This window comes from Bacillus rossius, chromosome 8 (genome assembly GCF_032445375.1).
Source record: "Bacillus rossius redtenbacheri isolate Brsri chromosome 8, Brsri_v3, whole genome shotgun sequence".
Classification (NCBI taxonomy): Eukaryota; Metazoa; Arthropoda; class Insecta; order Phasmatodea; family Bacillidae; genus Bacillus; species Bacillus rossius.
Window position 1 is genome coordinate 36,197,168 of NC_086336.1, and position 18,665 is coordinate 36,215,832.

The 18,665-nt window shown below is 35.3% G+C and overlaps 1 protein-coding gene across 1 annotated transcript in view; it reads right to left on the bottom strand.

The window, feature by feature from the left end:
• LOC134534735 (dynein axonemal heavy chain 10) overlaps nucleotides 1–18,665 on the bottom strand; it is a 426,663-nt gene that overhangs the window by 107,835 nt on the left and 300,163 nt on the right. The window contains exons 29-39 of the mRNA XM_063373236.1: nucleotides 17,378–17,573; nucleotides 13,740–13,973; nucleotides 13,154–13,380; nucleotides 10,170–10,269; nucleotides 9,027–9,196; nucleotides 7,647–7,738; nucleotides 5,841–5,966; nucleotides 4,628–4,881; nucleotides 2,680–2,868; nucleotides 1,905–2,077; nucleotides 1,260–1,425 (exon numbers count right to left, since the gene is read on the bottom strand). Coding sequence (XP_063229306.1) covers nucleotides 1,260–1,425; nucleotides 1,905–2,077; nucleotides 2,680–2,868; nucleotides 4,628–4,881; nucleotides 5,841–5,966; nucleotides 7,647–7,738; nucleotides 9,027–9,196; nucleotides 10,170–10,269; nucleotides 13,154–13,380; nucleotides 13,740–13,973; nucleotides 17,378–17,573 — 1,927 coding nt within the window. The remainder of the gene's footprint in view (nucleotides 1–1,259; nucleotides 1,426–1,904; nucleotides 2,078–2,679; nucleotides 2,869–4,627; nucleotides 4,882–5,840; nucleotides 5,967–7,646; nucleotides 7,739–9,026; nucleotides 9,197–10,169; nucleotides 10,270–13,153; nucleotides 13,381–13,739; nucleotides 13,974–17,377; nucleotides 17,574–18,665) is intronic.

Genomic DNA, 18,665 nt, shown 5'->3' on the forward strand with positions numbered 1-18,665 from the left:
AGCATCAGACTTATATAAACTTTTGGTAAGAGTCCTTATTTCGTACGATTGTGCGCACAGTTGACTTGCTTAAAACTAAAGTCAGACCAACATAAGCGTGGCCTTTATGACAATCTGTGTGCCGTAATCTAGTTTTGTCTCAAATACTTGAACACAATGCATTATGAGTGATCAAGCACGTACAGTTACCGGCAGCTGAATGGCAGACGTTGCTTTAGTTTGAGTGAATACCCTGCCACTGGCTAGACTGAGTTCACGGCCCGGTTTGTGGCCAGGCGACAATGGTACGGCACGGCGGCATACGCGCGGATGTAAAAACATTTGGTCCTTTACACTCCATAGCCACAATTTAACTTGCCATAGCTGATGTTTGTACAACAGTCGATAGCGTAGTCAGACCTGCGCGCGCATCTCTTCCCCCCTTGTTCTGTATCCCATGGCATATCTGTTGTTTACAGAAGTTGAAACAGACTGTGTCGCCGTGCTCGACTTTTTTTTGCCTGCCGAGATTTCTACTAACTAAAATTTACAGACGTGCTATTCAAGACTGGGGCAGTATTATTTACATTGTGCTAAATGAATCCGCGCAATCTTAACACATGTTCTAAGTGAGGGATAGGTGTACAGTTTAGTTAACTAACAATTTTAATATTTCCTGTTTTCTAGATTTTTCATGTTTGCGGTAAGTCTGAACATTTACCAATTAAGTTTGTTTCCATTTAAACTGGAAGTAAACCATTTTTTTTTCTATTCATTAAATTAACTTTTGAGCTTTTATCAGTCGTGTCTTTCTGGAGACCCAATCATGCTCCGATAGTTTTACCTGGTAAGTATTTTCAAACAAGAACCAAAATTGAACTTTGCAAAAAAAAGAACATTGTAAAAAAGAAGAACATTGGTGCATAAGTAAACAGTACAAATAATAGAACTTAAAGAAAATATCCATCACATAACATAAAACAAAGCATATGGTAATAAAGAAAGAAAAGCTACAAAAAATCAGTCATCACAGGCAAGACTTCAGTTATGTGAGGAAAGGAAAAAAATTCATTATAAGATCTATATAAACTAACCTTAATAACTAAAAAACTTTTAAGGCAAAAAAAGTAAGACAAATATTATGTGGACCACAAATGGTACAAGTGGAACTCTAAAATACATAATAATAAATTTTAGCTCAAACAAAGTTATTATTTCAACACTAAGTTAAGTCATCACTAAATAAAAAACAAGATGAGTAATAAACGAATTAACATTACCTGCTCAGGCAGCACTATATAGCCAGAGTCGCTTAAAGCTTTCGTCACAGCAGCATTGAAATCAGGATAGCCAACACGAGGACAATCCAGTCCCGGGAAAAGATCATTGATAAGCCCCAGGAACAGTGGAACGTCATCAAAAACAAATTTTGGAAGGTTCATGTCCCTAAAGACAAAGCATGATTATATCTACAGCATTCTGGTACAAAATAAGTGCTAAAATTTTTAATTTATCATAATTAGAAACTAAATTAGAAACAAATTAAGACAACACATAATATCTACTAATGTAATAATAAGTGGAGAGAATGAACAAATCAACAAACAAATAAATGAATGAATGTGCTTGGGCTTAATGTATGGGCATCATCAACATTGGGGTCATTAGAGACAATGAAGGGTAATGAGATAACAATAGAGCAATGACGGAATGAATGGGTGAAGAAAATCCGCCAGCTTACGGAAATATCCTCTACATTCCTACACTAGCGAAAAATCCCGGTTTGACTCTGACAGGAATCAAACTATGATCTCTTGATGGGAGGCAAGTGATTACACTACTCAGCCCCCATGGTTCCTCATTACATTTTAATCTTGTCTCTACCTATGATAATGCTTGGACAACGGACATTCATTCGCACTGACCTAAGAGCCCTCATAAGGACAAGCTGCTCCGAGTAGTCTGGAGTGCTCCTCTTCAGCTCTCCTGCCATCACAAGCACAGACTTGATGGCTCGCAGACCAAAGTCGTAGTGGTTCTGTCTCGACAACTGCTCTTTTGATTGCTTGTACAGCACTGTCATTTTCTTGGCCAGCAGCTGGGTCGATTGGAACAAATTAAAGTGCTCCTCATTCCATTATTCAATCTTATTATTCAATAAAATACACAGTTTCCGCCCCTTCCTCCTAAAGCAGCCATGGTGTAAGTATTACAAAAAGTTACATACTGATAGCATTCTTACTTTTTTTGATGTTGTCGAAAAGTTAGAGTTTAAAGTACCTTTAATCCTGAATAAGATACTTTTAATCCTGATTATGTCTGGGTATTTCAAAAGTGAGACTAAATAATTTTCTTGCAATAAGCCAATGAAAATGGCCACCACATCCTAAGAAATGCCATGCTAGATTTTTACAATAATTGTTTTGACAACTATGTCTTTGTCCTTCTATGCTGTCTTTTTATTCTAAAGACATCTGATCATTCAAGTACTTTATGTAAGATTTAATGGGAAAATATTTCATTTTTACGCTACAGACAATAATAAACTTTAACTTTATAAAAAAAAATTATAAATATTTTTGTATGTATATGATTCTTTAATAAGCCTGAACTAGCCTACGAGGTACACTGTTTTGTCACAAACAGAACAATTTTAAACAAATTCACATGCTACAAGCTGTAAAAGGCGACAAATCTTACCTTAGCATCCAGGAATCCTTCGCAGAAGAGCATGATCTGGCAGATGAGCTCGAGGTCCGGCACGATGCAGACGACCGGTCGGAACAGAGCTTTCACAGACTCGGGCAGTTCCGTGCGACCAGCGTATCCCGGGTTCATGGTGATGAAGATACCTACCTTAGGATCCAGTGCAATCTCTTGGCCTTCAAACTGCAATTATAAATATTTATTTAATTATTTGTAATATTCCCACCAACAGTTTTGAAAACATTTTAAAGTATAGGCAAAACATATATACAAACAACAAATCGCACCCCGAGTACAAAACTATCGTAACTCAAAAAATTGAGTTTATGAGATATATTTACCATAAGCAGGAAAGTATCATTATCTAGGCACTGCAAGACTATCGCAATATTATACATATTTACTTTTATGGGACTTATGGAAAATAATGTAGTGTTGCACTCTGGAAAACATTATATAAGAATATGTGCAAGACTATGGCATCTGAGTTGTGATAGTATTGCACTGATTTTTGAGTTATGATAGTCTTGTACTCAGGGTGTGAAATACACGTGCATAAAGATGACACAAACACAGGTACAGTTAATGAGACATCAACAGGTACTTTTAATAAAATAAAATGAAAGCAAAAAGGTAAAACAAACAAAAAAATTCAAAACAGAAACACACAAGAAAAAAATAGTATATTCTAGAATACAGAATATTAAAAATAATGAAACATAACAGCTAATTATATAATTAAGAAATCATAATGATAACAAATTGTAAATATATTTCAACTGTTATTGGATACCTAGGAAATCAATTTATTAAAATTGGTACACAACTTTTTCACACTTATTTTATCATCATGAAAATTATTATGTTTATCTTGGTCATTAAAGTTTGTAATTAGTCTATAAATAATGTCATTTTTGTTGTGTAAAGTACAAAACATAGCCTATAATCAACTATTAAATTGAGGGACTCTTAAGACCAGTATTTTCAAGAAATTATTTTATATGTGTTTGAGATATGTATCAGTTTATGCTGAAACGGGCATCTATAACTTTTGCAGTCAACAAGATGATCTAAATTTCAAATAATTCATTTAGGCAGTTTTATGGTTTATCACTGTCCGATTTGATGATGTTCCATAGTTCTCACTAAAGAAAATAAAGAGTTAGTATTAACTCAGTGCTTGAATACGTAATGAATTTGATTAGAGCATAAGTTTGATTGCACATAAGTTCAAAAACACTCCCATTCCTTCGTAGTAGAGCCCATCAAGATGGTAAAATGAGGAGTTGAAAATATAAGTTTATACCAAATTTCAACTAAATGTATGATTTTTTTTATTTCACTGCTAACTAACACCATAGTTTCACTAGTGTGTTACAATTACTTTCTGGCTGTTGAAGCTCATGCAGTTATATACTTTTAACATGACACAGACGTCTGACTAGTCTCGACTGTCTTCATATTAAAAAAAACAGTCTTCTGTCAAACTGCCGCTCCACAACTGTCCAAACAACACTGGTATAGAGATAACAACGTGGTTTGAACCAAAGTTATTTCATTAGAATGAATGCACAAGTAAGTGTTTTAAGTTTCACATTCAACAGGGATACCCACAAAATGATTTGCAATTACAAGTGCACCATATACGTACCTACGTTTTCTGGTGTCTTTTCTCAAACCAAATATATTAACTCTCTGTGTAAATTCAATACATAACATTTCAACCATAATTTTTATTTTTACCCAAAAGAAAGAAAAAAAATCAACTTTTAAAAACTTTGATTCAATCAGTTTCTATGGACATGGTTGGACTCAAATATTTTGGGAACTGTAGTTTAAGTGTTGGTAAAATTGTGGCTTTTTTTTTTAATGTTATTAAGGCAGGAACAGACTTCTTACTTAAATAATGATACAGGTAAATTTAAGAATGGTTGGTACGTACATTAAAACGGCTAACATTCAACATCAATGCATTGCGTATGGTCTGCAGCTGGGTAGAGATGACGGACAACACCGATATATCAATGCGGTTGAATTCATCAAAACACCCCCAGGCTCCGCACTGACAAAGTCCACTGAAGATCTTCCCCACGGCCCTGAAGTCCATTCCCTCTCCACAGTTGGTCACAATGCACAACAAGCCCAGCGCCTTGGCCAAGTCTTTGGTCGTCTCAGTCTTGCCTGTACCAGCCGGTCCTGAAAACACCCCCCACCAACAAGTAGTATGTTATAACCTCGAAACAGTTTCACTGAATCATGAAAAACTCAAGAGTGTTCCTATACAGACCTGAATAAAATCTATTTTCATTCCACACAGCACCTCTAACATATATCAGGGATGATACAAGACTGAGAAAACATTACAAACATAAAGTGATGTCTACAGGGCGTGATGGTTGGAATGGCTGAGGTGGTTGGGTTGCCTCAGAAAGGTCTCCAGCTAGGCAAGAAAGAAGAGGAGCCATGCACTAGCCCCTGTGAAACATGAGTTGGTGAATGTTTTTACGGTCATGACGTCACCTGTTGCCCGGCAAAGATACCCTGTAGGACACTGCTAATTAGACAAAAAGGATGCAAACACCAGATGATGGGTACTGTCACCAATCGAGGCTGTGCCCGTAAGCTCGACATGTCTCCATCCTCTCCTTTTCTGAAATTAATCCTTTCCACTCTGTTAATGTGAAAAATATAGCAACTACCATCCATTCTTGTGTAGCACTTATGTGTAGAGGCTACCTGACATCAGTACCATACACAAAGGCAATTGGCTTAAAGTAGTATGAACACACAAAAACACACACACAAAAATACACACACAAACACACACACACAAACACACACACACAAACACACACACAAACACACACAGCTGTCCCGGTCAAAAGTCACCCACATACTGCCACTGCATCCAGGATCTCCGCTGGGGTTGGTTAATGAAAGGGTTGACTATTGATATTGCAGTCTCTTAACTGTTTCGTAGTGGCACGGATGGCACTGATTGAAGTGGCGGTGCATCATAACGGCTTTAGTGGACCCGAAGGGACACACAGGGTTGGTGTCGATAGTTATAAGATAACGTGAAGTCAATATAAAGACAAAAATTTCCAACATAACATATAAAGGCAGTGTTTCGGTCCTGGAAACAGCCTACTTACCTGCCGGCGCTCCACCCAGGTGCATTGACAGAGCCTGTGTAATTGTCAGGTAGATGCGATCCGTGAGTGGTGTGATGACGAGGCGACCATTCAGGCCCATGTACTCGTATCCGTACTCAAAGCTTCCTGGAGAATAATTGCAACCAGCTCATTAAGTAGTGTTTCAATTTTACAGTTTACAAATTCAAAGATAACTATTGCTCCTACCTCTAAATTAATTACAGAGAAAGGTCTTTAACGCAGCACTTTTGGAACCACAGCCATGCCAGGTTAGCGATTTTGCTGCATCATCTAACATCTAGGCCTGTGCGAAACTTCGACTAAGCAAATCAATCAAAACTCTTTTTAAAATCTGATTTGAATTCGCCAGAAAATATGCTACTAGTTTTATTTGAAGCTTCAGTTATGAAGTTATGATGCGAAGCTTCAATTCTGATGCAAAGCTTCTCATCTGATGTGAAGCTTCATGTTGGTAGCAAATGTTTGCTACATTTGAACGCTTAAGATTTGCTCATGAAAAAAAAAATTATTATTTTTTTTTTGTGTTGTATATGTTTTGCTTGAACAAAGTTGCTACTGAAAAATCAAAAGGCACTGAATTTGTTTTTATGAATGCTCAATTTTAATATTATGCATGGTTATTTTATAATATTTATTGAATGATGTTATACAAAGAGCCCAATCGATTAATCACTTAATAAGTTTAAACATTACAAACATTAAACAATTTTTTTTGTCAGTCCTGTATTATTTTATATAAGTGTAAAAAAACCTTCACCATTAACCATGTTCGCAATTCGATTACACTACACAAATATTTTAAACATTTGATTTAAAATTCACTTCGCATCAAAAAACTAGTATTCGCACAGGCCTACTAACATCTATATCCTTTTTTATGGGAATACTAAAAAAAATATATATTTTTTTTATGTATTTAAAGAAGTTGTAATAAGTTGCTCTATAAAAAGAGAAAATACAGATGAGCACAAAATCTTTAAAAAAATAATGTACTGGTAAAATGAGAAATGTGAAATGTAACCTGCTAGAAAACAGGAAACACAGTACCAATATGATAACCATCAGTAAATTTGAACTCTAAGAGAACTAAAAACGCCGACAGTGGAGGCAGTGCAGTAATGCGACCTTAGAGCCAAGGTGAACAGTCGTAATTCACCCAAAAATATCTACACATGAACAGCTCGATTGGTTCTATATTACAGAATGTCCCGAACCATAGAATGCTAGATCAAAGATCTTTCACCATGGTTATTAGTCAATTTTTGGTCAATATTGGTGTAGTTATCATTCCATCACAAATTTATCCCATCCAACATCCAAATACATATGTACATTAACAGATATAACAATTTTTTTTATTTACAGAAAACTGTAACAAAAAAAGACAGAACTCATCTGCATACATGCATTAATCATCTATTTAAACATTTAGCATTAATAGAACGGAGTTGCAATAAATAAATGGTTTACACATTTGGTTATGACAGCAGTTGTTAATAATTAATATTATTTCTGCTTCATGATTAACAATTTTTTGCTCAAAATAAGAGCTGGAGGGCTGAAGAGTGCCTACTAAACTAATGCAAGGAAAAATATGAAAAGCAGTTAACACCCATGTTGCTGAGATTTGACACTAATATTGATACATAAAATAAATTTAAAGTTCCACTCTTGTAACAGATACCCTAATGAATTTTCTCTCAAAAAATATTACTTGCTCACAAAAAATTCGCCAAACAATAGAACCACAAGATACATTAGAATTAAAATACCACTTTCACGTACCTGTGCACTGTTTCACGATCAAGTTGTCTACTTCTTTTATCCAGAAAAACTTCAACTGAATTTCCCATTCAAATTCTTGTGCATTAGTTACACTGCAATGAGATTAAATCCTATGATAAGAATTCAAAATTGTTTTTTTCTATGATGAATTTATAGTTAAATGGAATGTACCAATGAGCAGTTCACAAGAACTTCAGTTTCCAGTAATGGTAGTTCCAGAATTTTAAGGTCCAGGTATTTGATAATTTTGCCTCTGTATAAGACACTGAAATTTATTAGTAGATTTCTGGATTTCAGTTGCAACAGCATACTACTTTTGTGATGCCCTCCATTTTCTTTAGATGTTACAGCTCAGTCTCAAACACCAAGTTCGTAGTTTTTTATTTTCTAGTAGTTATTATTAATCAAGAGATTTTCCTTGGTCGCTCTCTTGCATTTAATGTTAGGTCACAAATTTTCTCAATACATATTTAATAAACATGATTTTAAAGCTGAGATTATTATGAATAATGGTGTAATTTTTTTTTTATATTTTTCTTTTAGAATATTTTAAGAAAATATTGGTTGAGAAAATTTCAGACAAAACAAAAATTATAAGTGTTATACATTAACAGGAAAATTCCTTAATAGTAATGACAAGAAAATGTAATAACAAATGCAATGTGTAATAATGAAATTAGTTCTGTAAAAGTATCACAAGAGTTAAAATTAATTATTTAGAATATTCTCAAGTTCTGATAATAACTGTTAACAAGTTCAAAACATATCATTTAAACTAGATAATAAATAAAATAAAAAAGTTAGTTAAGAAAAAAATATTTTATTTTATCTGCATTGTAGGTTACTTAAGCATGCAAAAAATACAAGTATTAAAATGTATTGATATAAAAAAAAGTGGAACAAGCAATTATTAATGTAAGAACATAGTTCAATAGGGGTCTTTGATTCAGTACTCAAGCAAAATTTAAGTTGTAAATGAAAAAATTTTCAGAGCTACTTAACTTTGATATTCATATCCATCCTGTAAGCTTTCTTGCTCTTATAAAAAAAAACTTAACTTACGAATTTTACTATAAAAATTTACCCAACTTGAAATTTAAAAAAAAGTTCTAGCTAACATATGTAGTAAATTTATATTGAAAAAAAAAAATTATCATTAAGTTATTTTGAATGTTATACTTGGTTTTAATCAGTAATTTTTATTATGGTTAAGAAAATGGACTTTTCATTACACTAACATGGTTTTAAGCAACTAAATAAAAATATGTACAAAGAGCAGAATAATGTTGGCAACATAAAAATTTATGTACAGCACACAAATATTTTAACACTGTCCAGAGAAAATATATCGCTCAATTAAGCTTTAAGCATATTCCTTACTTGTCCCTGACAAAGTTTTCAATGATGTCTCTGGAATGCACGTCAATAATCAGCACAGTGTTGAACTTCCTTCTATCATTCTTCGTGAGCTCGGACCTAACTCGCAACACCAATTCATCCAGCTGCCTGTTCAGCTGGAGCAAATATTCCTTCATGGCCTCCTTCCTTCCCTAGAAAGCAGCAATCATAAGCTGTGTTTTAGAGCTTGTGCAGAATCCACTTTTCAAAGCTATTTTGATGCATGTTAATCATAATGGTGCTGATGTGAAAGGACACTTCTGTTAACACATTCAGAGTACTGTGTTATAATCTGTCAGTCAGCACTGTTACACTATAGAGGCAGCAACTTTCCCTTATCTCAATCCCTGACTGTATGGAGGCACCTCACACATCAATACAGCACAAATAAAGCCATATGTTTTCCATCCTTTGCTCCCAACCCACCTATACGCTATGCTATACACACTCTGCAACTAAACACCACAATGCTTCAGGGCCGGAAAGCCAAAGAGATTAGGATGATGATAAACCAGGCTAGTGGCGACCAGTAGTGCAAAAGATTTTACTGGTTGCATCTTGATTAACATACGCTTGTAACACACATAATTTACTTCACCAGAAAACACAAAGTCTACAAACAATACTTAAAAATAATCATGAACACGTTACCATATCATGGCTCTTCAGTACATAGCAAGACCTACATTATGCAAATTATATAATAATGAACTATAAAATTAGCCTAAAGACAGATGCAGAAAATTAGCAGGTGAAACATAATCTGAGTGAATAACTGTGGTATACCAAACATAATATAAATCTAAATGTACATAATACACAACAAGTATAAACAAAACCAGTCATGAGATAAATCTACCAATATTACAATATTAACAAAACAAAGGGAAGAATAAGTTAAAGCATAAGTCCCAAAGCCACACAAACTATAAACTAAGTGTAATTATATCTCGAGTCTACTCAGGTGATGAAAGTATGTATTGGTAAGAAGTCAAAACCAAAAATATAAAGAAGCAATATAAAGCTCTCTTGCTGGAGAGTTTTAACGTTGCTGATACAAACACAAAAATTGTAATAAACGTATAATCATTGACAACCACCTGGATCCAACAGCTGTGTACCCACCTGCTTGATCAGGGAAAACACATTCTCTACCTCTGCTGTCCACCACACCTGGTTGGCAGCTAAACACACCATTCCCTGGTAGTCCAGCATCCACTCTGTTCTAGGAGACAGGAAAGACAGGAAATAGGAAATCAGAAAGCATTTTGTTAACATCAGGACTATTGAAATGGGTAAAACAGGAGGCTATTTTCACGATATTTTAAGCCTCCTGATGCGCCACACCTTTGCTTATCTTCCCAGGGGCATTACAATTTGTGGTGCAATCCTATTTTTGTATTTTTGTTTTCCTGCCCAACCAACTCAGAGCACATGCCTGGTAACAGATTCAAACACCACAGTAAGACTTGATAAACAGAGACTAGCAAATTTACTTTCACCTGCTTCAGTATTAGTACAGTATACAGTATTTCATTATGTATTAATTTTAGTTATTTTCAACATTGAACACAAATAAATTTTAGATTTACGGAATGATTTCATTGCTATATCATACTGAAATATAAGTACTATTGAATCTCCCAAACAAGTTTAAGCCCCTTCTTCCTTTAAATCGTCGGGGCTACTAATCACAGACCTACCTGGTGTATCATCAAATCAGAAGCTAGGCAAATAACTTTCCATTAAAAATTACTTTCTATTCTATGGGACTTTAGCAGTGATTCTACAGTGGAAATGCACCAAATTTTTTTGAACATAAAATGTCTGAAAACATCAATTTTAAACCTATTTGCCATCCAATATTATAAACTAAACCGTACAGGCAAATGTAATGGCTCTTAAATACTATTCACAACATCAGACACCTTTAAGAAATCTCGAGCAGTTTGTAAATTGATCAGATAACCAATGCAGCTTTGTTTGGCAGCCCAGCCAAGCCCAACAATGGAACCAACAATGAAGACAAAGTAAAGGAAGAAAATGAAGAGAAAGAGCAACAAGAAGAAAGAGGGTGAGACAGTGTGTACAAGCGTGGCTATTGCAATGGTAAAAACTCTGTGGATATGGTGGTTCGCATCTGATTTGTTTTCAATTCAAGTAATACTTCATTAAATGACAAAGACTGTATTAAAATCATCTTGTATTAAAAAAATAAGCATTTCTTTAAATTTTTATTAATTATTAATAATGTGTGAAATAAAGGTCCAAAAAGGATAGGCCAATTGATTAGTTACAGTTTTATTTATCAACTTATATTTACACTATTGTTGTTTTTTATTGCATGATTGTCACACATTTTATGTAAAAATCAAGTTTGTAAAGTAGAGGTGCAATTTTTATATGAGAAAACATTTTTTAAGAGGTTAATTTTTTCATAACAACAAAACTGTTGCAAGGAAATTATGTTTAATTAAAAAGCAGAGTATATAAAAGAACACCAAACAATGAAAATTAATTAGTCATTCAGAAAAAACATATTTTGTATCAACTTAATCCCCAAACGTGAGGCGGAACTAATTCCGCATACCCATAACTATCGTCGTGGTAGTACACACTAACCATGAAAGAGTGCAGGCTATTAAATGTAGTTACTCAACACAAGACAGAGTGTGCGCGTTTCATGCGATCGGTGAGCTATCAAAACTAGACTAAGTGTGCGCACTCCATACAGGCTTCAATGTAACCAAACATATGATTCCAATTAGCGCTTGGCTACAATTTCATTTCATTTCATATATGCTACACAGCGGCGATGGAACAGATAAAGGGTAAAACGTTTTAAATGGTGTTTAAAAGAGAATTTACACATCGGAAACTTCTCATTTTGTTAATCAATAAGTAAACAGTAATATCCAAACAAACAATGTATTTAAACTTAAATAAAAAATTGTTTGATACGGGAAAAGAAGATTTTGGGCAACATTTTTATGGACAAAAAGGTGGGACCCAAACATTTGACTGTATTAGATGGGAAATCATATTTGTGTGGGACCATCTTAAACGAGTTTTCCTGTAATTACTGTATTTTCTAATTAAAACTGTCACACCACCTGACTACAACTTGAAAACTATCCTGTGATATTTGGCAAGGTCATGTTTACTACCCACACAACAGCGGGACCAAAAATATCTTGCAACTTTTACTGAAGAAAATTTTTTTTCTAAATTTTGACGCCCTAAAATAACAGTGTGACAGATGATTATGCAATAAAACACTACAATCAAGTTATAAAAATTTAATTGTCTGTCTACCAAGTAATCACACTTTTAAAAAGTCTACTATTCACTCTCCCTACTGGAGCTCGGGTCGACAGTGGCCATCTCTCTACTGCTCAACCTCTTCAATTCATTGTCCTCTCCCAGCCTCTTAGTCTTTCGTCGGGGTCAACTTGACACCTAAAACTCCGAGAACAATGGCATCGTAGTTACACCACTCTGGAAGCTTGCCGAACATGCAAAGGGGGTAGACTGGCATTGTGCCAATTAGATTACCACAGAGGGAGAGGTGCTACCTGCGTGTATATTTTGATATTTTAATTTACAGCTAGCTCCCTCACTCCAACCCAAATTATTTTATGTCAAAATTACCACAAATGTTACGATAGTTCAGCCCAGTATGTTTAACCGATTAATGCACTATAACAATTATGTTTTAACTTTAAATCAGGCAAAAATATCCTTTTACACAACTATCAACGAATTAACACAGTTAACATAGTAATGTTCCTGCGCTGTCGTTAAAAGGAGCCAACTGTTATGTCTGAGAAGCTAAACTGGCACTCTCAGCCAGCTTTAAGAATGGCTGAGGCTTAAGTTGACAGGAACAAATGCAATGGATTATCAACATGAGAAACCCTCTTAGAGAAAATTTCTTGTTCAATTGAAGGCTGAATTTTAACTAGAGTCACTCAATTGTAGGAGATCAACAACCAAACGTTCAGACCATTTAAAGGTCTTGAAACCAAGCCCATGGAGGATAGTTAATACATCTGGAAAGAATTTACATGCATTGAGTATTATCCGAAAAAAAAGTTTATTTTTGGTACCTTGGTCTCCGCACCTTCCCGTAATCATATATAGCCTTTTTAGTGATGTAACGGTTAGTTCTGCGCATCTCGCCAAGCACAGTGTTCATCCATTCCTCGACGCGGCCTTCTGTGAAGACTGGCTGTCTAAACTGCATCACCTCCATCTCGCAAGAGTTCATGGCAGATGCAATTTTCCGGTTCTGATCGTTGGCACCGAGCCTTAGGCTGCAGATGTTATCAAACATCTGCAAAATAACGGCAGAAATCAAACTCATGCTAGACAGTAAAAAAAAAAATTGTGAATGTTACCAAACCAAAAAGAAATACATGATATTTTTTTTTAAATAATGGATGACATAAAACAGACAGTCTAATGAATTCAAAGTATGTTGCAACTTGAAAACAAAACAAAAATTTAACATTTAAGAGAAATAACATTTAAATAAAACTGTTTAAAAAATATAAATACATTTTAAATAAAAATAACCTTTGTAATCTATACTGTTTGTTATTTTATTTTAAATCCAAAATGTAGTATATTTATATTGTGTTGTTTGTGTCAACTATCCACACATATTGATCTGAAAACTGCCTTCACACCAACCTTAACCATGTGCTCCTGAATGCATCCTGGGTCACTGCTGCCGAGGACAGACAGCAACTCATCATCAGAAATGAAGAAAAATCTGGGGAAAGCATTCCTCTTTGAGTCCAAGTACTCATTCAATGACTTCTGGCACCGCTCCAAACCATCCAGCAGACCCATCAAAACTTCCATGCGGCCTGGATGAAGGCAGCTTTCTTTTACGTTTGGATTCTTTGCTGTTAGCAACATTATCTGGAAAATACAAAACAAATCATCACAATGACATTATGTACAATAAAGTATGAGATTCCTAAGGTAACAGTACAAAATATTGCCAGATTTCCACTACCATGACTCATATTTTCCACAACTTGATTTCATTAAATTATAAAGTAGAACCGTGATTAACTGGGGTAATTGGAGGGGGGGGGGGGGGAAGGTCAGCACGGATAAGCGAAAATCATGGAAAATCCAATTAAAATGTATTTAGGTTATGCAATACAACCCAGACTAGTATTTCTTCTCGCAAGCAGTTCTAGTCTGTTTCTTTGTCCATTCATTTCTACTTTTAATAAATAATTTTTAATTTCACTCCTTTCTTGTCCCTTCTCAAATGAATTACACTTCACAGTCTTAATTCCTTCCCCCCCCCCCCCCCCCCCCCAAATTGATTTTTAATTGAGAACCCAGTTAACCGAATACCCGGTTAATCGGGTACTGATAATCAAGGTTCTACTTTATTTTAGAAATAAATTCTTTTATTCTTGAATCCAAATCTAGAATTAGAGTCACATAGTGTACCTTGAATCTACCCTTCCAATCCGAATATAGGTTTTAAGGGTAAAAAATTAAATAATGTACAAGGAAAAAAAATTATATCAAAGTTGTTCAGAAATTTTTCCCTTTTGATGTTCGTTTCATAAACCAAGTTTCCTTAATAATCCATTTCAAAATTTAATTTCCTTTGTTTAGTATTGCAAGCACAATATCTTGGCAAATGGTAATATGATAGGTACAAATAAAAATACAAATAGGTTTAATGACTTCAGAGTTGTCAGTGTAAAATTTTTCAACTTTCTTCATTTCCTCCAATGTTTTTTCTTCAATTTTTTTCTTCCAATCTCAATTTTTCAATTATAATAGATTTGATGGTATTCCATGATTCAGGGGTTCGAGGGTTCAAGAATTTGGCCGGCTCATCCAATATTTAAATACAGTAGACGTAGTACCCCAATTATTCGGGATAACAACTGGCAAGATGTTCACAGATAACAAAAAAAAACTGTTTACAGTAGAATCCCGCTGATGCGACCCCTCACGGTTTCCGGAAAAACGGACTTATAAAACGGAATGGTCGCAATAGAGAATTCGGGCCAATTTTTACCCCCCCCCAGAAAAAAAATCCAAATACATAAAAAAATCGCCTGTGTTCAGATTTGATATTCAAATAGTCTATGGTGTAAAAAAGACAACTTTTTAAATTCATATTACACATCGGACTCGCATACCCCGAACAATGGGTTCCGATAAATACTCACGCTAAGTGAATTCACGTCACACGAGTTCGGCTATGCTAGCTGGCTGTTATTTTCGTTCAAAACGTGGCGAAGGAACTTGTGTGGATCAGGTAGAAAAGAATCGGCTATAAATGAAAGATATAAGAACAGTGCTATCCTGAAATGCTGCGACATGTTTTTGGAGTAGATAATCACAGTGACAGACCGACAGGATGCGCTCCCGCCCTTGCCGTCAGCGATGTTTATTTTGACAGCTCAAGCAATTATCTTTTCCACGACCCTTCACAGCGTAAAAAAAAAAAAAAAAACATGTTCAAATGCAGATGGAAAAGTAACTATGCAGTAAAATAAATATATTTACGGCCCTGCTAAATTTTTCTATTCAATAAAATTCGAGGTATTAGTGATTTTTCAGCAGAAACTGCTGTGTGACTAATAAACAAATTGTATCATAATAATTTAAACTTATATAGTATTTATTAACGGTGAAGGACTGTCGTATAAGCCCATAACATTTTTATTTTACCAAGAATGGACTATACAACCTGGCTTTTGTCACACACAGTGTGGGAGGGGAGGAGGATGCTGACAGTTTCTCACGCAGAAGGGTGAAATAAGGGAGGGAATGTGTTGAATGTTAGTTGAAAAAGGGGGGGGAGGGTGTTTTTACATGGTTTGCGGTTCTGGGAGGGATGAGCCTTGAAGAATTAGCAGGGGATGGGAGAGGTAAGCATCGTGTCACGTCACGTATGACGTCAAGCCGCCACTACCGCCAACCTAACCGGACGAGTTTCTTATGCTCTCGTAGAAGCTACCACAGTGGCTTTTCGTGCCGGCGGGTAAGATAACATGACAGCTGAGACGGCTTTTCGTGCGATAGTGGACGCGTCGAGCTCGGCTAGACACTGCCGCATGGACAGTCTAGAGGGGTGGTATCTATTTTTAGCCGTCTTTTGTATGCCTGCCTGCTTACAGTAAAGCCAGGGGGGAGGGGTTTTAGGGGTTCAAATCCCCTCCCCCCCCTTAGCACCAAATCTTTAATTTCTTATTCATCACTCAAACAAATTTCATATTAAAATTAATAAAATTTTTACCATTACAATATTTAAATTTAATTCCCGAAAACTGCTAAAATAGCACTATTTTACACCTTAATATCCAAATTTTCCCGGGGGAGAACCCCCGGACCCCCCGCTTTAATACGCGGGGGGGGGGGGGGGTGCGCATGCTTCTTAACACCCCCCATACACAAATCCTGGCTACGCCACTGAGTACAGTTCTCGCCAAGATAAACGTCAACACATAGCGCCCAACAAAGTGTAACAGACTTGTTTTTCAGCTGATTTTACTCAAATTTTCGATTTTCTCTGCTCAAATTTTTCACAGTTTCTCAAAATACAGTTGTATAAACGGAATGGATGCATCAGAGGGGGGTCACATCGGCGGGATTCTACTGTAGTTAAAACATTTTTATCCCAACTAGCCTATCTAGACAAACACTACTTAAGATTGTACGTAACAGGTACTAAAGTGTTAGACGTAATTTAGATAAAAAGTTGCAGTGCATATCACTAAAACATAGTCGTATTTTACGTTGCGGTATTTTACATGCAGATGGTCAATATTTTAAATTTTTGTTGAAGGTCAAGTACCACTTATTTGCGTTTATTATTACTGTTTAAAGATTATGACAGAAAAAATACTGCTGCGTTGCGACTGCCACCTCGAAACTGTGCAGGCCAGATATCACTCGCGTGAGTCACGGAACAGCAGCGCCATGCCTGCATCAACCGAGCACGGTTCACAAGGCCACGTTGAACACAAGCACGCACAGCTTACAGGGATTTTTTTTTTATAATTTGCTCAAACATATTTGAACACTTACCAACTACGTATGCATTTTTCATCTTGAATCACAGCATAAAACGCTCCATTACATCAATAGATCACAAAAATAAAATTTAAAAAAAATAGTTAAAAAAAATATTTTTGTGTTTATGGTTTATGGAAGTGAAATATGGCACTGTTAACCTGCAAACTGGATAACCCACACCCAAATAATCAGGACTATACTGTATGTAACTAATTAATAAAGACAACAAAGAAACTACTAGTTATGATATTAAAAGTTAATCTCACCTTACGAAATTCTTTGTCAATGTCATCGAATTTCCTTGCTTCGTCTGGCAACTGGGCACGAATATCCCCCGATAAGAAAATGCCTTCCAAATACATCCATCTACGCTGAACTTCCATCCATGCATCAATAACTTCCCCAATTAAAGACAAATTTTTCTCCCAAGTTTGCACCAGCCCTAAGAAGGGTCCTATAAACCTGCAAGAAAAATAAACACATCAAACATCACAAACTATGTACACTTGATATTTTAAGGGCTGGATCATAAGGCACAATACACAAGTAATTTAATGGTTTTGCATCACCGTCTTTGTGACTGTTAATTCAACACACACAGCTACACTTTACCTCTTTACTCTTTAACTCTTCATAATAACTGCCATTCATATGGAATATTGTATGTAGTTACAAAATGAAATCTGAACAAACATGCCTTGTGAGACATTCATAAAGAAAGACAGTCAGATTGATAAAGTAGACACCAATACTGACAAATCTGTACAAATAACAAAAAAATTATAAAATGTTAAGTCTTTACACTACTTGCTACTAAATTTATTTAGAACTCAAATGAATAGTCTAGAATTATGAATCAGTTCTGCACTCAAAAGTTATGGACTCAGTAAACTATACACAAGAAGGTTAAAGAATCGGTCAACACAAATTTACAAAACCTTAACTAATGATTACTTTGATGATCAATCTGAAGTACCATAGATGAGTTCTCTAGTCTAAATTATTTGCGATTCTCATAAATAATGTGCAACACACGGCAATGTCCAAAAATTAATCATAAAACATTCTATTTAAAATATTGTTAACTTCTACAGCATGATGATATGATTGATATGACATTAAATATCATCATTAATTGGAAATACACTCTAATTGTACATAATTATAATTCTGCTTAGACCATTTTGTGTTTGTTGTAATGGCATTTTCATGTCACAGTATTTGTAGAAAAAATATTGAATGAATTACAATTATGCATCTTGTTAACTTTGAAGTCAATGGAGATGACAACTGGTGAACAGATGAGATGGGGCAGTATGTGTGTATATGTATGTGTGTATTTGTATGTGTGTGTATGTGTGTGTGTCTGTGTGTGTGTGTCTGTGTGTGTGTCTGTATGTGTGTGTCTGTATATGTGTGTGTGGGGGGGGGAGGGGGGGGGGGAATAGAATTCCCTGAGAACCCTTCCTCCTACAACATCCTTTACGTTTCCCGCATGCAGAGGAAATATTTGAAAAATAAGTTATTGAAATTGTGTTTTGATTCTAATCTAAC